Source organism: Protopterus annectens, chromosome 10.part0 (genome assembly GCF_019279795.1).
Source record: "Protopterus annectens isolate FY-2018-M chromosome 10.part0, PAN1.0, whole genome shotgun sequence".
NCBI lineage: Eukaryota > Metazoa > Chordata > Ceratodontiformes > Protopteridae > Protopterus > Protopterus annectens.
In genome coordinates this window covers 1,382,216,037-1,382,237,217 of record NC_056744.1, presented here as the reverse complement: position 1 = coordinate 1,382,237,217, position 21,181 = coordinate 1,382,216,037, and the positions used below count along the sequence as shown (strand labels likewise).

Here is a 21,181-nt window from a genome sequence, read left to right as displayed (position 1 = left end):
TCTTTCTCAGTCCTAACTTCAAAAATACAGTGCCTCCAGTAGCATTAATTAGGCATGTACATAGCAACTGATCCTTCACACTGTATGATAAACACCTATAAGTATTTATTATGTCTGTCTGTCTGATTAAAATTAAATGAAATATAACAGAGAGTTGATTATTCTATGCAAGCATTGGAAGGTAAATGCTGAATGCAGGCATACTATTTGCTTAAACCATCTCAACCAAGGAAGAAGGCTTATGCTGTCCCATACTAAGATGACTAAAGTGTCATTATACAATTACATTATTTTAAAACAGATAAACAATTTCTGTTTCAATAGTTTATTGTATTAAAACAAGCTGCTCATGTTTGTGGACAATGCAGGATTTATCCATGGTTGGTTTTGTTTAATTACTTTGATTTTGCCCTCAATATCAGACTATATCAGCTGTGGGTAAATCCTCCATTACCCGCAGACAGGAAAGGATTACTGCTAAATTCTAAAACTATAGATTCATGCCTTTGCACAGCCAGTAAAGGCATCATGTGACTAAAGTCACAAGATAATCCAATTCATTTTAAAAGTGTCATTTAAAAGAAAAGAAACACTTTGTATAACTATTGATCATTTAATCCAGGAAAATGAAACTGTCTGCATTTATTTCTAACTGCCACAGTAAATCCCTTCCTTTGACTAATGTCTCAACCCCCCCCGCCCCCGTGGAGTCAAGCAAACAGCATCAAGTGCTAAAAAACTCAATTCTGATTCCCCATAGTGACCTTATTTTTGTCTTAAGAAACATCAGACCATAAGGGGTACTGTTTTGATATGCTGTTTGATTTCTTAATAGCTTTTTCTATTTACAAATTTTATAGACACAAAATCTCTTCCCCCTCTTTCAGTCAAACTAATAGTTTCCAGCATTGAAATATACATATCTTATAACCCATCAATTTGTAGTTAAATAAAAGGAAACTAACCATGCTGGGGCTAAAAACTTTGTATTTTCAGTATTGGATACTGTCACATGATGGTTTTACTAATTAAATAAAGGACAGGTTTTATTTGTTTCATTATTAATTTTATTATTATAATGATGTCCATTGTTAATTATTTTTACTTGTTTCTATTTGTTACTGAGAATGTCTGTGCAAAACAACTTTTCAATGGAGGTCCAGAAAGAAAAGATCCATAATTGTAATAACATATATTTGGAGGTATGTGCTCAATAAATTAATTTAAATGACAATATCAGTTCAGGCCTTTTGTTTCCTCCTTTTAAGGTTTTTGCGTTGGATTTGTTGATTTGCTTTTACCTCAGCTTTAGTCAGAAGTTGACTCTATTTGTACTCATCCCTTCTCTTTTGGACCACCACTGTATTATAAATGTAAATATTGTAATCAGTTGCAAGAATGTGGTTGCCAATCTTTGTATACCTTCTGTTTTGTTATGATACAAGTTTTCTTCATAATTTCTAAATAACTAATACTGTTTGATTATTCCAACTTCATAATATTTGTACTTACTACTGTGGCTCTGATTTGATCTTTTCATACTCCAGGATGAAGCTGAAGAGGTCCCAATCATTCCATCTTTTCATTTGTAAATAGTATATAACTACTACTGTGTGATTGTTTCTTAGTTCTCAATATTTGTAATAACTAATGTGTTTCTGATTTGATCTTTTGCAAACCATTGTCTGTACCAGGATCAGTGTTTTGCCCTATGCAACACATAATTAAATTTAAAATAAAATAAATTACCTTAAAGTAGATTAACTAAACTGAAAATGAGTGAATTTAATTAAGAGAATTCCCTGAAATGGATAATGTATTAAAAGTTCCCACTTTGTAGGTGCCGCCTCTTGGGACAATGATAGCAGACTTATTAGTATCTTCATTCTCAAGGTACTATATTGCTGACTCCATATAATGGATAGATGGGGCTGTTCGCTGTAACTCTGTCAAGCTAGTCATTCAAGTGCTGAAGGGCTGAGAGAAATGAAGGGTCATTGCTAACTCACTTCTTCCTCTAAGGCATGAGGGTGGAGGGAGCATGTGTCTTGGTGACATAAGCACTGTCACAGAATCCGCAACAGCTATAGCAGACCAGCAGGAGGCTTTTGATTACAAGAAGGTACATCTGACTTGAGGGGTAATGTTGCCTACATGAGCAAATTATATCCCTATACTGTAGTCATTTTGTATCCTCCCATTGAGCACTGCCAAGGCATAGGTGAGGGGGAAGGCTAGGTGCATTTAAAAAATATCCTATCAGCCCTTGGGATGACAGCTCTGGTCTCTGGCTCACATCTTCCTCTTCATGTGTCCTTAAGAGGGTGTTGGTTTTGAAGCAATGAATAGGCCAGCAGAGTACAAGGGTCAAGGGGAACAGCAAAACAAAAGGTAGTTGCAGAAGTATGCAGTGTGCTAGACAACACTCCTTCCAGCTTCCTCTGCCATCAGCAGCATCTGTAGGAAGGATATTTTCCTTTATTTATACTTACTCATTGTTGGAATAAACCCTTCTGCACACATAATAATTAATATAAAGTTTTCAGATGCAAGATTTCAAAACTATCATATTAACTCCAGCAAAAATTTGTTTGAATAACATTTTTATAAAGAAAAAAAAGATAAATTTTAATACTATGTTCCATGACACATTTAAAGTCATAAAATTATCTGAAATCAAAAGAATATTGGATAAATGTAATGCTAGAATAGATAAAACAATGTAATTTGAAAGACAGTATGCTACTCAACTTTGTTTAAGAACAAAATACAACTTCAAATGGATTGAGAGATGTTTGAAGGGAGACAGACTTGAAAAAAAGGAAATGTTTGACTACAAGCCATGTTCTATTAATTGTACCACTCAGAAATAATTTTGTTTAAGCAAATTCTGGCAAACTGTCCCATTAAGTATTTGTATAATTGTTCTACATTATTTTTTATAGGTAGTAGACTTCTGTGACAACAAAACACACAATTCTGAAGCTCCGAACTTACAGAATCGAATGTGCAATTATCGAAGCACATGGGATGTGATCAGCAATTCAAAAGACCTTAAAGACACCACACCAATGACTAGTTCTCCACCACTGCCCATGGTGACACTGCTGCAAGCTGGTGACAGAGTTGTTTGTTTAGTGCTTGATACCTCTGGAAGTATGGCCAATGTAAGTTACTTTTTAAAAATTGTGTGAACAGCAAATGTACTTGTTTTCATCAAATGAAATTTGCTAATTAAAAAAGGGTATGATCAATTAGGCTTACATCCCTGCTTTAAGAAATGAATGAGAGCATTTAATGGTCATTTTACTTATTTCGTTTTTAAAAGCGATGATATTTCTTGAATTTAAGTGTAAAATTATTTTTCTAAATGCAAACAGCATAGCTCTTCCTGACATTTTCCATGTTTAGATTTTGTCATTAAAATGACTTACAAAAGTATTATAAGTCATTAAATGATTTTCTAAGTCATGTCTCAAAATAGGATAGTTAAAGAAAAAGCAGAAGAGAAGCACAAGCTAATATTTTACTTTTAGCAAGTTGATTATGAATAGTTTATAGATGATATAGTCTGAAACTAGCACAAGTTTTAAACAATAGTAAAATATGTTATCATCATATAAATAGCTTAAAATGTAAAATTTGTGAGCACAACTATAATTTTATGTGCTGGTGAATAATAAGTATGATGCAGAGTACTCTTGCTGATTATGTTGCAGCTATATATCTGTTAAGTTGTCATGACTATGTTATAAATAAGTTATCCTGGGGGCCTCCCTGGACTACAGCCTTTATCAAACTTCCTCATAGCTTTTGCTCCAATTCCACAATATCAGTATCCTTTTTAAAAGCTCTTAAAAATTGTGGATATTGACAAAAATTGCACGTGAAGAAGGTGAAATATTTAAAATAGATTGTAAGCCTTTCTCTTCTCATTTGAAAAATAATTTACAAATTAAAAATATTTTAATTCAGTCAGATGATTAATCCACCATTTCCATATCTCAGCAAACACAAGGCCATGCTACCTAACTCCTGTGCATGCACTGTTACATAAATTCCAGAAACCTTAGCTGCTAAATCTCCTAACCTCTCCAACCTCATACTCACTGTTTCCCCATTGACCCTATTGATTTCATACTATATATCTAATATCTACTTCTCCTGTTATTAGCTCATCTATTGCAGCTCTTAGTATTCTACTAGTTTTACACTTTTCACTGCTATAACTTTCCTCTATATTTGTATAAACTATGTCTGTTCTTTTGGCTGGATCACATTTACATCACCTATAATATCTGCAGTATGCATTGTATACATCTGATCCCACTTTTTAAACTTTCTTCTTAATATGTGTTTTTACGTGTATGTTATGCTGATATGCTGTATATCTCATTTATACCTTTTATTTCACTTTTCTTCTTCTCACTATGCATGTAAACTGGGCTAAATTGCAAATGGTTAAATCTGGTCAATGTTCTGTTCCAAAACAAAAGTAGCAAATGCTGTTATCTTTCATCAGAAAAAAAAAAAAAAAAAGATTACATTTGCATTGTTCAGGAAACATTTTCAAGAATTGTGTAACCCTTCTTAAGGTCATTCTTATTTCAGTAAATTACTTGGGTAGTAATATTTTTGCCTTTTACTTGCAGCAGTTTCAGCAAGGACAAGGTTTCTGTCCTTTTCACAGTAAGTTTGTAGAAAAATCATTTTCCTTCCTTAACGCATAACCTTTATATTTATAGGGGATACTTTTTACACCAGTTCTTCTTCTTACGGCTTTTCCTGGTTAGGGGTTGCCACAGCGGAACTCCAGTCCGCTAATGATTGGCAGTAGATTTTTGCGGTGCCAGCTTGACGCCCAACCTTCAACAAAGGCACGCCCATTCACTCATGTCTTTCGAACGCCACTCGACCATGGGGAGGAAATGCAGACTCCACACAGGAGGCGCTCCAGCCGAGAATCGAACGGGAGAACCTCTTGCTGTGAGGCGACAACGCTACCGCTGCACCACCGTGAACATTAATAATTTATCTGTATATTTCATAAACTTGATTATAAATGGTTGCAGTGGTTATCTGGGTGATGAAAGCCTTGATTGCATAAACCTGTAGATGATTCCTATATGGGACACAGGCTCTGGCAAATGTTTCACTTTTGGAAAATTCTGTTTCTCTGCTCAGCATCATTGTGCAAATCATACAGCTAAATGTCTTGTTAATTAATTTTATTGTTCTTCTAAGCAATATAACAAACATGTTTGATTAAAAAAATTGTTTGATGTTTATATTCGTGGGTATGGAACTTTACATCACTTGAACTATTTCCAGGTTACTGATCTTGTGCTGGCAGCTATTTATCATACATTTTATTTCCTTTTTTGTTTATCAAACTTACCTCTTCTATTTTTATTTAAATAAACATGGCAGTGATAATTAGCTGGCAGGCTGATATACTTACCACATGTTTGGTCTGTATGAAATTTGAACTAAAACCTTTGTTATGTGCCATCATTCTGTTTGGAGCTTGACCACAAGTATTTCAGATATATTTTGACAAGAACGATGTTCAGTTATATAGTAACAATTTACAACAAGATTAAAGGAAGAAATGCATCAGTAAGTAGAGAAAGACAATATTCTAAATGTTATACGTCATATCACATTTGCAAAAGTTACCTTAATAATGAGCAGATAAATAAATGACAATTAATAAACAAAAAAATAAAGCAGCATAATACAGACAAGAGATGTTGATACCAGTTTCCAAACAGCAATAAATAATTAGTAGAAACTTGAAAGATTGTTTAGGCTTAACTCATCAAGATGAAACTCACTGAGTTTCAGTCATCAGAAAGTTTGAAAAATATAGGGCTAGATTGCAAAAGAGTTGCTTTCAGTGTGAGTCTGCCATGATTCAGAAAGACCTGCTCTGAGTGTAAGTGCCTTACTTCAGTGTAAGTCCTACCTATAAACAGGTTTACTATGAGGACTAGATTCCAAAACACCTGCTCTCAGTCAACTCTCTGTGTAAGTGGCCATTTGCATGGAAAGCAAGCCTTTGGAGTTGGGCGCTATAGTGTAATGTTTCAGAAGGAGTTCATCCTTAACCATAGTGTGGGGGACTTCATACCACCCTTCTCTGAGATTGCAGTTATCACACTGAAAGGACTTAAAACTTGATGAGTTTGGTGTCAGTGAATTGAGCCTGTGATGAAATTAATAGTTCTGTTTTTAAATGCAGAGAATACTATTAGTGAAACCAAAAAAGAAAGAAGCTAAAACAAAGTTATCTACTGTCATATAAAGACGATTTGTAGGCCACAGTAGACAGAGTGACAGCAGCTTGATCATAGCACTTAATGCTTCTTCACAGATAATGTACTAGATGCATAAACCGATAAACTGACACGGCGGTACCTCTTTAATCAAAATAAGATGCATATAAATGCTTTCTTTGTTTGCTTGTATTATACCATACATAAACATGTACTTGTACTACAAGACCAAATTAATATCAGCAGCAAAAAAGAGTGAATTTAATAACGCGAAATGTGGAGGATCAGTACAGATCCTGCACTTTTTTGTCAACAAGATGTCTTCCTCTTCTGCATGCCTTTTTTTTACAGAATCAATCTTTATTAGGATAATGAGACAACTAAAAAAATGGCAAATGCAAGTATAAAGCACAGAAGCAAGTAATATGTTCTCCCCAAACCAGTAACAATACACTCTGTAGAAACTAACATCAGAAACATTGGCCAGGAGTCAGAAATAAATAATGCAGTACACTAGACAAAGCTGCATGAAATGGAACAGCACAGATTGTGATCAGTTCAGAAGCACAGGTAGCACCATTGTGCAAACAAGTGAAATTGCATGGTTGGTATAATTTGCTAATGACCACATGATGATGCAAAAGAAAGGAAACAATATATGGAGTGATTCAGAAAAGTATAAAAATTGCATATTCAGCCACAGCTGGCAGTAGTTCTATTTCTCGAGGTTTCTTGGTGAACTGTGACAGAGACCACAATGTGATGTTTAGAGAACAACCATAATAGCTGAGCAATATATGTTACAGGCCAATCTTTCTAGTCTGTATCCATGATAGAATATAAGTGTCGCTCGTCTCCTAGACATGAAAGATGAAGTAGGGAAGGTATTTCTTTTGGAGGCTATTACATAAAACACATTAGGATGGATTGCAGCCTCATAAAATATAAACAAACTGAATAACAGACAGACCTTACACAAATACATGTTCACATCTTAACAGCTAACTACAAAATAGGAGTTAGGCTCACGTGCTTAGTATTTATATACACTTGTGCAAGCCCATGGATAGCTTCTTAAAGGTACATACACACACACTGATTGACATCCTCCCTCTTAAAAATATTGCCCTTAATAAAAGACATTGCAGTTAGACATGCATTAATATAGACACAAGAAGATGAACACAACAGTTATGTCCAAGTCGTGTATCTGTAACATGGTCTGGAAATATGACCTGATCTAGTTATACAATAATCAGAACTGGGTTAGCAACAGGGACAGTCTTCAGTGAACAACTCATATCAGGAACTTCAGGATTCATCACAGGAATGGGAATACTCTTTGGAACTTCCACTGGAACTGGAACACTGGGCAACTCACTCTGAGACAAAGAGTCTTTCTCACAGGTTATATGCTATGGTGTAGGTTCAGATAATGGTAACAAATGTCTCTGATTCTGCCTAAATTTTGCTCCTTGTGATTCCACAATGTACAATCTGGGATCTAGGCAAATACTCTTCATGACTCCAATCCAATCATAACTTCTGGACATTTGCAACCTTACCACTTCTCCCTCTTGTAATGGGTTGAGCAGTTTGCTGGTCTTATTGTAATAGGACTTCTGGATTAAACACTTCTTCAACAGATTGGTTTTCACAGATGTGTTGTTCTTCACACATGGAACCAACAATTGACTACTAATTGGTAATTTAGTTCTGGTTTGTCTCGACAGACGCTAATGGGCAGGTGAACCAAGATCTTTATCACGTAGAATGTTTCTAAGATTCAGAAGATTCAGAAAAATATCACTGTTATCTCTTATCGACTTCTCTAGTAACTGTTTTGCACTCTGAACTGTGCGTTCTGCCAAACCATTTGACTGAGGATACCCTGGGCTACTTGTGACATGTGTAAAATCCCAGTCTTTGGCAAATCTTTTGAACTGTTGCCTTGTAAACTGCGTGCCATTGTCAGAAATAACGTTACGTGGAGATCAATGAACTGCAAAATGACATTTCATCTTGGTAATGACAGTACTGGATGCTAGACTGGGAAGTAGGTCAATCTAAAATGAATTTGAGTAAGAGTCTTTTACCACCAAATAATGTTGACCATTCCACTTGAAAATGTCGGTTGCTACTGTCGACCAAGGTAATTCTGGAATCTGGTTTAGCCGAAGCAGCTCTTTCTGTTGATGTGACCTAGTACTGTTACACACAGAACAAGAAGATAACACTGTCTCAATATCTTGTGACAGTGAAAGCCAAAATACTAGTCCTCTCACCTTTCTTTTTGTTGAGTCTACTCCTGGGTGACCTCAGTGCAAGATAGTGATGTACTCTTGTTGCAAGGACTGTGCAACAATAACTTTAGCACCTTTCAGGATGATACCATTGTCAAACAAAATCTCATCTTTGTATGGAAAGTAAGTTTGCACTTCTTGAGGTAAGCAAGATTACTTTGTTGGCCATCCATGTTTGATAATGGAGTTGAGCTGTTGTAAAACTTGGTCTGCATCTGTGTGATCTCTAAGCTCATCCAGATATGTGGAAGAAAAAATTCACACTTTCATTAATTCAAAATCAAGATGTTCATTGTCATGCTGTTCAGTGGTTGCTCGGGGAGATCTGGATAATGTATCAGCTAGATAATGAAGTTTGCCTTTCTTGTAGACAAGCTTAAAATTATACTTTTGCAATTTCAGCATCATGCTTTGCAGTCTGGCTGGAGCTGTGTGCATAGGCTTTCTCAGAATAGTGACTAAAAGCTGATGGTCTGTTTCGATCTGGATAGGTCTACCACACACATAATCATGGAACTTGGAACATGCAAATACAATAGCCAAAAGCTCTTAATCTATCTGGGTATACTGCATTTCAGGTTGGGTTAGAGATCTGGATGCATAGGCAATAGTTTGATCCTCTTGTAGAATGACTGTGCCAAGACCAAATTTCAAAGCATCACATAAACGAGTAACTGGCTTGTGAACATCATAATATCTAAGAGTAGGTGGGCTGGCAGTTCTCTGTTTCAAGACATCAAATGCTCTCTGGTATTGTTCTAACCAAGACCAAGATATATCTTTGTGTGTCAACTCTCTAAGCAGTGCTGCTGTTTGATTCAAGTCTGGAATGAACTTGCCAAGATAGTTGATCATACCAAGAGAACTTTGTAGGGTTTAAACATTGTCTGGTACTGGGCATCTCGAGAATGACTTTTTGTTTAGAAGGCTTTGGTCATAAGCCTGAACTGGTAAATAAGTAGGTTCATAGGTTCATAGGTAGGTACCAGGCTATTGCCCCTAGGGCTTATATAAGCCTAGCCAAAAAGGTACCCTTGCTTTCGCCACCCAAGAAAGTTATTTTCCTGTACACCTGTCGAGCAGAGCCACAGGGGTGATCCCCGGGGTGAAATTCCTATTTCCCATCCAATCATCAAGATGAAGAGTGCTAATGAATAGCTTTGTTTGATATAGAGAGGTAGTTTGTTCCAGAGTATGGGAAGTCTCTGGGGCAGGAATCTATCCCTCCAGCATGTTCTGTTTATTGTGGTGACAAGGTTTAGGTCCCTAGAGCATGTAGCTCAGAGGGATTGGGATTTCTTTAAGTGGAGCAAGTCCAACAGCTTTGGGTTTGACATAGCTTTGTATGTTATGCAGAGATTGCCTCTGAGTAGGTGATATGCGATGGAGTAAAGCTGGAGTTTGTTTAGAAGGTCTGCATAGGGCATCTGTTTGAGGCTGGTAATCCTCTTTGTGAGGTATTTCTGCAGCCTTTCCAGTTGTTGTAGATGTCTTGTGAGGTACATACCAAAAGGGGTGTTGTACTCGATAATGGGTATATTGAGTGATGAGTAGAGGGAAACAATTACCTCTTTTTTCCTGGATGAGACAACTTTTGTGATGAGGTGTGCCACGTAGAAGGATTTCCTGATGGGTCTATATTAAAATTGCGAAAGCTTACTTTCGCGAATCCACATTCATCGACACATAAATGTCAAAATCCAAAAACAGCGAAGGGCGAAAAACGTGAAAATCACAACATCGAATGTATTCCCAGAAGCAACAGCGCCATACAGGTAAGGTAAACCCAACATAACAAACCTAAAGTGAAACACGTTTTAAAATGTTTTTGCAGGGGGGCAAGCCTGCCTGCACCCCCCACACACCCCCTACTTAAATATACCAACTCCAAGACTGCACTACAGTGGGGAAAAGGATTTATTTTCTCATCCCCACAATCACTCTTCTGGCCAAAAAAAGGACGTTCGACATTCCATATTCGCTTTTTTCACTCTTCACTATTTTAGGACTTCGACATTTATGTGTCAATGAATGTGGATTTGCAAAAGTAAGCTTTCACGATTTTAATATAGACCCTTTCCTCACTACTCTGGTGATGTGATTATCAAAGGAGAGACTACTGTCCACCTGTGTCCCAAGGTTTCTTATCACACTTTCGGTGTTAAGTAGACTACCACCTATGTTGTAGCTCATGGGTAAAGAGTTTTTACCAAAGGGGATGACAATGCACTTTTTGGCATTGGGCTTTGAGGCCATGGCTTTGACACCAGGCATCTGTCTCCATGAGGACATTTTGTAGGATGTCCCCATCGTTAGGAGTTTCGATTATGGCTCCTAGTTTGGAGTCATCTGCGAACTTCATTAGCCAAAGACCTTCTGTGTTAGCCTGTACTTCAGAAAAGTAGATACCAAACAGGAGAGGACCCTGGACTGAACCTTGTGGTACTCCACTTGTTGCTGGTCTGAAGTTGAATTTGGGGCCTGCTACTTTCACAGCATGGGTTCTGTCAGTGAGCCAGTTGGCAACCCATTTTGTGACATAGGGATGTATACCTAGTTTAGTGAGTTTATCTATAATTCCAGAGTAGGGGATGGTGTCCAAAGCCTTGGTGAGATCTAGATAGGCTGTGTGAACCACCTTGCCTTCATCTACAGCTTTGGTGACTGCTTCAAAGAAGTCTATCTGGTTTAGGAGACATGATTGGCCTTTTACAAACCTGAACTGGGTGGGGTCCAGAGTTTGGAGATTACCAGTGTCTTTGTTTATAAGATCCATGATGATACATTCCATGGCCTTGCAGACCAGGCTCATTAGGCTAATGGGGCAGTAGTTCCCAGGATCCATGGTGGCTCCCCTTTGTGGTGTGGGATAACCGTCACTGTGCACTATTCAGTGGGCACAAAGCTTGAGGTGAGGCTATGACTAAACATGGTGCTTAGGTGGGGTGCCAGTTCATTCTGCAGTTCATGTAGAACACAGCCTGAGATGTTATCAGGTCCCATGGATGCTGTGTTCTTGGCTTTGGAGAGTATGGTTTTAACTTGTGCAGCTGTGATTACAGGAACTTTGCATTCCTCCAGTATAGAGATGGGCCCTTTAGGGGGTGGGGGGGGGGGGTAAAGTTAACGCTGAACCTATCTGCCAGGATGTTGGCAATATCAGTTGGTTCTGTATATTTAGTACCATTGTGCTGCAACTCAGAGCAGATCTGAATATTGCCATTGAGATTCTTGACATAGCTATAGAATGCTTTGTGGTTGTCTTTAGAATCAATGGCGATTTTGTTTTCATAACTAACTTTGGAGGATTCTATGAGGGATCTCAGCTTCTTACTGAAGCTGACCAGGGAGATCCAACATAAGTGACTTCTAGTAGACTGAATTTGCATTTCTAAGGATTCAGCTTAAGATTCACGTGACAAGATCTTTCCAGAGCTTTTCTGAGGTTTCTGTCATGCTCAGCTTCACCATTACCTCCTACTAGTATGCTGTCTACTATGATGGCACAGGGATAGCCAGAAAAAAATTGCTCCATTACACACTGAAAGACTTCACTTGCTGAATATATCCCAAATGGCATTCTCAAAAATCTGTACCTGCCAAATGGAGTACTGAAAGTAGTGAGGAACAAAGATTTATTGTCAAGCAAAATCTGCCAAAATGAACTCTTGCATCTAAGACAGAAAAAACAGTGGCATTTGGCATAATAGAAGCAACTTCTTTGACTGTACTCATTATTAGATGATGAGTTTTTTTTCAGTGCCTTGTTAAAATCTCATGGATCTATACATATTCTAATGTCAGCGGAGATTTTTTTTTGTGTGCTACCACCACGGATGATATCCACTTTGTCGGTTCTTCTACTGGACAAATTACACCTTGTCACAACGTTTTGTCTAACTCAGCCTTGACTCTGTCCTGCATGACTACTGGAGTGCTATGAGCTGGCCTGATAACTTGACTGACATCTGGGTCTAACCTCATGGAGTACTCAACTGAAAGCTTGCCTAGTATGTTTTCAAAGAGATCAGCATAGGAAGAAAAAATGGACTGGGCAAAGTTAGAACTGTGGTCTTTTAAGATAACATGATGGATTTCTTTAGTGAATGAAAGCAGTCCCATTTTCATAGAGTCTCTGAGGCCTAATAAAGACTGGGCATGCCTTTTGACCACATAAACTAATAAGTTGTAGCATCTCCCACTCTGCTGGGAGCAGCATGAAAGCATTACTGAGCCTTGAGTTTGAGTTTCTTCCCTACCATAGGCAAAAAGCTTCACACACTTTGTCAACTCAAGCCTTTCACCAGGACACCCTCTGGCATATGTATCTGCTGACTTAGCATTGCACTTAGAGCCTGTGTCAACTTTGAGATCTGTGGGTTTGCCATTTATCCAAACAGCAAAAAAAAATTGTTCTTGGCCCATTAACTGTTTCACTAAGCACTGACACACCATCAACATGAAAATAATGAAATCATAACCCATGACTCTCTAATTGATCAACTTGTTTCTTAAAATAACAGCAGCATCAATGAAGGTATAAAAGAAGTGGAACAAACCAAGGTACAGCAGTACCATAAAATAAGCATAAAAATAAAACAGTTTTACTACAAAAGGAGTATCACAGCTGTATTACAAAGGTAAGTGCTTTCACCAAAAGGCTTCTTCAGACCATATAAATCATACCACACACTGCTCACATAAATACAAACCTTAAACCAATCAGAGCTCAGAACTCATTAATTAGGAAATTATTCTTTAAAAGGCAACAGTCCTTTAAACTTATATATATATATATATATATATATATATATTACAAATATGTATATAAACACAAATGACAAAAATATATACAAAAGTAATATATAAAATAAAAAATCTATATAAAAATACACATATATGCAAAAAGATACATAAAAGATCTTCATTTAATACTAAGGGCTCTTAATTTCAAAATCAGTTTTAAAAGGGCTTTTTCATTAAGGCCTAGACCTTGATCTACCCACAGCCTAATGATCCATCTCACTTCCCTACTCTCAGTATAATTCCTAACATCCCTCCTCGCAAACTAGGTATAATGTTCATGCAATGGGACAGAGGATAAATTCTATGTTAGAGGATAGTTTAAAGAGTAAACTTATTTCATGTGAGTTGTTTCAGTACCTGAAAATAGATAGTCCACTTATACCCTTAATACAAGGTTTGCTGAAAATCCATAAAGATGGTTTCAAGCCACCAATGAAACCCATAGTAGCTGGACATGGTTGGTGCGCAGAACCTTTCTCACTTTATGTTGAAAGGTTTCTGTGACCCATCCTAGACAAGAATATGTATGTTTTGAAAGACTCTAAGCAATTCTTAGTTGACCTGTATAGCTTTACTAGCACTTTGCCCACTAATATCGATTACTATTTTGTAATATTAGATGTCCAATCATTTTTACGAGTATTCCAAATGTAGAAGGGACTGTGTTTAGAGATACCTATCCAGACATAGTGGTTATACCGAATCATTTATAGATTTAGTGTGCTTGTTTTTTGAAATAGTTCTTGAGAACAATGCCTTTATGTTTGATGATGTCTATTTGCAGAAAGATGGCATAGCTATGGGCACTTCATGTGCCAATATCTATGCCAATATATTTAGGATTATATGTTTAAAATGGAACTTTTTAATGTATTCATCTCTTTCTACCATCGCTTTGTTGATGATTTATTTTTTATCTGGACTTGTAGTATAGAGCAGTTAGGTATGTTCTATGATTTGTTAAATGGGGAAACTGGTTACTTGAAATTTACTATTGCTTCATCTCTGATTAGGATTGAGTACCTGGATGTTTTTATAGAAAGAATAGACAATGGTATGGTTAATACAGATGCGTTTAGGAAACCCTGCTATTGAAACACTTTATTGCATGAACATGGTATGCATCCTAATTATGTTTTTAGGAATGTTATAAAAGGACAAGGTGTGGGGGCATCAAGATTGAATGCCTCTGATAATGGGTTCTGTTTGGAGTTATCAGAACTGAGGAATATGTTTGTAACAAGGGGGTATAATATTTCTGAAGTAGATAAGAAATTGGGTGAGATACCAGGTCTTGGGGGGATTTGGAATGTCTCTATTTTTCAAATAGCATGATGGATGTTGTACATGTGAATAAGTATAAGGACAAAAAGGGGCTGAAGGTATCTTTATTTTATACTAATGACACTATGATGTGACTACCATAATGAATATTATTAAGAAGAATTGAAGTATTTTAACAGTGAACTCTGAGATTTAGCAAATAGTAGGGGATATACCTAGTTTTCTCTATAAGAATAAACTGAACCTGAAAAGGATGTTATGTTATCCAAAAAATGTGACAGCTATCAGTCCTATGGTTAATAATTGTTCCACAACTCCATGTGGCCACTGTAATTTCGGTGGAAGTATTGATAGCGGTGGCCACTTCATACATCCAGAGACAGGATGGAGATATGTATTTAGAGTATCAGCTCAGAGGATCTACAGAGCATGTTGTCTACCTAGCCCACTGTGTGTCATGTGGGTCATATTATGTGGGTAAGACTGATAGAATGCTGAAGGATAGGATTAGAGAACATTTATATAATATTAGTGTTTGCTCCAAGAACAATGCACTATCTAAACATGTTATGCAAAAGGGTGAGCAACATGTTTTTAAGTTTTTAGTTATTGAAGTTATTATACCTAGTGCACGAGGATGGATGTTAGGAATTATACTGAGACTAGGGAATTGATATGGATCATTAGGTTGAGGGCAGATCAAGGTCTAGGTCTTAAGGAAAAAGCCCTTTTAAAATTGATTTTGAAATTCAGACCCCTTAGTATTAAATGAAGATCTTTTATACATGTTTTTGCATATATGTATATATATATATATATATATATATATATATATATATATATATATGTGTGTGTGTGTATTTTTATATAGTTTTTTTATTTTATATATTACTTTTGTATATATTTTTTCACTTCTGTTTATATACATATTTGTAATAATGTAAGATGTATTTTTATATATATACGTTTAAAGGATTGTTGCCTTTTAAAGAATAATTCTGAGTTTTGATTGGTTTAAAGTTTGTATTTTTGTGAGCATTGTTGGTATGATTTATATCATTTGAAGAAGCCTTTTGGTGTAAGTGCTTATCTTTGTAATACTGCTGTGATACTGCTTTTGTAGTAAAATAGTTTTATTTTTATCCTTATTTTATGGTCCTGCTGTGCCTTGGTTTGTTCTGCTGCTTTTATACCTTCATTGGTGCTGCTGTTCTGTTACTGCTACTAAATGGAACATTTACTCCCCAGGGACATTTTTTGACGTTATTTTTACTTCATTTCTTAAAATGTTCCCTTTTAATAAAATAATGTTTGGCTTTTGATTTACAAAATCTTTTGAAGTGATTCCATTTATTACATTTGTGGCATTGCTGACCAAAATCTTAGCATTTTTCTCTTTTAGACTTATGGTTTCCACCACAATTACAACAGTTAGCAATGTAACTAGGTGCTGGCCCTTCCTTTGAGTTTGCTGACTCACTCTTATTCTTCACTGAGACTGTGTAATTTCTGGAATGTACTGGAAAGCTCTGGGGTTTACCAGTGAATGCTGCAGGGGCTGCAATAACTGCCATGTGCTTGGGCCTGTTTATTTTAACCACTTGTTGCATACCATCAACGTGAGCTTTAGAAGTTACTGAAAACATGCATCTCTCATTAGTAAGCATATTTGTGTACTTTTCTGTTTGCTCATATATTTGCCAAATGGCAATGGCCTTATTCAAAGTTAAATCACTGTCATGAAACAAAATCATTCTCACAACATAATTTTTAATATCACACACAAGTCTGTTCTTTATCAACTCATCCTTTAGATCACCAAAAATGCACATTTTAGCTTTGTTTCTCAAGTCAGTTATATATACTGCAGAAGTTTCACCAGGCTTTTGATCTCTTGTGTAAAATAAGTGCCCTTCCATTGTAATGTTTGTCTGGGGGTTACACATTTCTAAAAATTTACATTTTAAGGAATCAGAGCCCTCCCTTGACTCAGCCTGAACAACAATATGATGGTTTTCCACCTTAAACTGCATAGATAGCTGGTGTATACACAAATGGACGCTCCAGTTCTATGGCTTCTGACCCAGCTAAATTAAGCAGAATAAATGCCTTTGTACAGCCACCTTTAACAAAATTTGCAGCCTGTATGAAAATATCATACTCTTGCTCAAACACTCTCCAGTTCTCTGCAATATTAGCATCAAACATTAATGGACCTGGTTTTTGAAATCTGTTTGTCATTCCAACAAAGTATGCATAAATATACTGAAAACACAGCCCTTGTACTCTCTTCTCTCAGCAGTTTGCAGTAGCATTCAAATGCACTATAAACTCTTTGAAACACTTTGCTTTGCAAAAATATGCTCTAAAACGGCTGCATTTTGTGAAATGACTGTACTGTAATAATGCATAAACATGTGAACACTTCATACACTTCTTGTAACTCAGATAGCCTTGTTTAATATGAAAAATATGGATTCACCAAGCACATACTGAAAAATGTGGTCATGTCCTTATATTTCATTCATTTTATGCAATTTGGACTTTATTTCAAACATTTTCCATAGTAATTATCTTAGCAATATCAGACATTTGAAATTCATTTCTGACCTGTTTTGTGAATTGTGCCTTTTATCTGGTTGATCCATCTATATTCCATCAACTGAAGCTGGATGACTCACTAATTCGAGCTGGAGAAACTGGAGTTCTTACTGGCCATTTGTTTGTTGAACCATGCCTGTTTTAGCTCCACATCCCATTCTGGCACCATGATACTCATCTCCTTGGCATGAAAGATGAAGTAGGCAAGGTATTTTTTTGGAGGTTTTATTACATAAAACACATCAGGATGGGTAGCAGCTTCATAAAATATAAACAAAATGAATAAGAGACCAACTTTACATGCATTAATGTCCACATTTTAACAGCTAACTACAAAATGGCAGTCAGGCTTGCACATGCTCAGTATTTATACACTTGTGCAAGCCCATGGGTAGCTTCTTAAAGGTACACATACACATTGATCTACAATAAGGATCCCACCATACCCAATATACCATCACCTCCATGACTCAGTCATCTGGACAGACTCTAGATGAAAGTTGATAGACAGGTACTGCCCTTATATGGAATCTCATGGTATGTATGATATATTGATCCTTGTGGACACTAAGATATATGTAAATTTGAGAATTATTGATATATGGTCCTTCCAGTGAACCTTAGAGGACAGAGTGAATGTTTCATAGGCATCTGTGTTTTCATGTTAAGCCACAGCATGTGGAGCATCATAAAGGAGAAAAAAGACATGATGGGGCTCTCTACAATACAAACCATTTTCCTGAGCTTCTAAGAGACTCTGATTTAGCCCCCACTGTATGAATAACCTAATCTACATGGAAAACATTATTATCACCTGTAAGAGTTTCTACTCCATCAAGTGGCAGATAGTATGCAAGATAGTATGCAGGATATGTACAGGGTGGCATCTAATAAGGACATTATTATCAGTTCCAGATATGTCTTATAACCATGGCTGATGACACTGATATGCAACCCACAGAACATGGCTCAGATGTACTATGAGACTAAACTCTTGTAGGCCTGAAACATCACTGAGCATGTTTTCAGGCAGATCAATGCTCATTTCTGCTGCCTAAATTTCTCTGTTTGAACATTGCAGTATGTTTCAGAGATCTGCAGCAAGATATTTGTTCATGCATACCTCTCAACTGTACAGATTTTTGCAGAATGTCCAGATTTTTGCCTCATATTTTTGGTGTGTTCCTCCTAAAATCTGTACTTTGCTGGCAAATAGCTGAGGATTGAAGTCATTAAATAATGACAAACATTTGAGTTTAAGACTCCACATCCTTCAGAAAATGCATGCTAATGCAAAACCAATAGGGGCATAGATAAGAGTAGCAATCCCTTCCATGACTGTGAACAGTGTGAGCTAGTAGCAGACATGAATGCAGCTGGTAGCCTCAACAGTTTAGCCCATCAGGTCTTTCTATGTTTATAAGAGTAATATTTAAAATCTGTCCCTATTTGTCCACCAGTCATTTTAGGCTTTTTCCAGATTTTTTGAGGTCAAGAGGTATGGTTCATGCTGAAGTTCTGCATAACATAGTGATAGACAACTAGAAAGGGAGATTACCACTAGTGACATGACAGACCAGAGCCAATAGGGGAATAGGTACTGTTTGAGGAACCCTTGGAAGAATTGGCTGCAGGGGAAAAATGTACAAAACAGAGATAGGCACAATACTCTGTGGCACCAAGATTAAAAATAATATATGCAATACTACACTCAGGCCATGATCTGAATAAACATGTTGTGCAACTGTGGACTCCTGGTTGTGGTATATGCCTTACTGCAATATACTCTGTGTCAGCTCAGGTGGCCATGGCATGCTTCAATAGATAGACCAGCAGTGGGTAGGTAGCAGTATGTGAACATATCCTGGTTGCCGTGTGGAGTGTACCTACAATGGGGGCAGATAAGCAACAGCCATGGGAACAACATTGGCTCTGGTGAATGGAGGAAGATGGACTCAGAGAGGCAGTGATGGCACCCAAGTGGCAGTCCAATATGGGAGCCATTCGATATTCCAAAACTCATTATTGTGAGTCCTGGAATAGCAAGACTGAATGACTGAAAATATGACTTACGTATACTATGGCTGAAATTGCCATTTCCTGGAATATTCCCTTTTCTCTGAGGTATGGTGACCTCAGAGTTCATATATAAATAAGGTGGGGGGGGGGGTTGTCAAGCATTAATGGTACAGGAAATAGATATGCAATGTTGTGTCTTTCGGCTTTTCCCAGTTAGGGGTCGCCACAGCAGAACTCTGGTCCTCTAATGATTGGCAGTAGATTTTTATGTGCCAAGTTGCCAGCTCTGACGCTCAACCTTCAATGAAGGTACGCCCATTCACGCATGTCTCCAGACAGAAGATGCTCTAGCTGAGAATCGAACAGGACAACATCTTCGTTCAAAGTTCATAGGTTAGTACTAAGCTAACTGCCCTTGCGAGCCATTTTAAGCCTAGCCAATTATGCCTTGTGAGACTCAAACCCTGCACCTTGTACTTGCAAGGCAAACACCTTAACCATTAGGTCACCCTCCCAACCCTTAAGGTAAGAATGTTCTTTTTTATAGATTAGTACTAGGCTAACTGCCCCTGTGGGCCATTTTAGGCTTAGCTAATTACCCCATGTGAGACTTGAACCCTGCACCTTTCATCTTTAAGGTGGACACCTTAACCATTATGCCAGCCCTCTCTCCCGTCTCGCCAGTCTAACTGTGAGGCGACAATGCTACCGCAGCACTATCACCGCGGATAGGAAATAGATATGCAATAATGTAAACAAATGCATGTTGAGTAGCATATCTCAATGCTTTCATCCTCAATGCACCTGTATATGCACCTATATATGGCAGTGCTGATCATCCTGGTGCTTAATGCACAGGTGTCCCCTCAACTCAGTTATTGGCATATGATAAAACTAACCAGTTGAATCCCCATCAGAGACATGAATCCTCTACATCCAGACCTCCAGTAGATATCATGGCCTGTTCAGTGTCTGCAGACAGGGAAAACAAGAAATCCTCTATGGCAGTGATAGTAGTCTGTAAAATTGTACTCTTACCTGTGACTATTAATTCCTGTACAGTGGCATGGGCCTTCTTATAGGCATGCAAGGTCATGTTGGTTGCCTTACAATAGACCTGATGGGCTAACCTGTTGAGGCTACCAACTGCATTCATGTCTGCTACTAGCTCACACTATTCATAGTCATGGAAGGGATTGCTACTCTTATCTATGCCCAGTATCTGCTCTCCATGCTCGCTAAGGGTCTGCTGTAGCACTGCTATCTTTGCATAAAAGAGCATCTCTGTGTGCTTTCTTTCTCTAGACTCCATGTATCAACCTGTGAATGGGGACATACAGCCATGGTCAGCCTCAAATGTGCATGCACACAGACACATACACACACACACACACACACACACACACACACACACACACACACACACACACACACACACACGTGTGCACTCAAACATACACATGCAGTGATTGTGTCAATATAAGGTGTCATGTCCACCATACTCCCAGTTTTCATGGGGATAGACTATCAGGTCTCAGCAAAGTCCGACATATTACTTCCACCCTGTATCTTGTATGTCCTTCCCACCCCACCATTTCTACCATGATCCATATAAGTGCATAATAGCACAGCATACCTCTAAGGACAAGAAATATATACAAAGCCGAAAATAATGGGTGGATAAAGGCTCCAATCAGTGACAAATTTCAAATATCACTTTTTAATCCTATTAAGTTGTTAGAATAATAGGCCTCTTGTTAGGGTCTATATCAAATCAGTGAATGCTTAAAAAAGCGAATGCTGATTTATCGACCCCATGTAAGTGAAAGCTTACAATCCCGAACACTTGGAACAGCGATTTCTTTTTCCCAGGGAAAAAAATCACTGTTC

The 21,181-nt window shown here is 37.4% G+C and overlaps 1 protein-coding gene across 1 annotated transcript in view; it reads left to right on the top strand.

The window, feature by feature from the left end:
• Positions 1–21,181, top strand: part of LOC122813607 (calcium-activated chloride channel regulator 1-like) — a 769,024-nt gene that overhangs the window by 207,876 nt on the left and 539,967 nt on the right. The window contains exon 6 of the mRNA XM_044086019.1: positions 2,946–3,167. Within this exon, the coding sequence (XP_043941954.1) occupies positions 2,946–3,167 (222 nt within the window). The remainder of the gene's footprint in view (positions 1–2,945; positions 3,168–21,181) is intronic.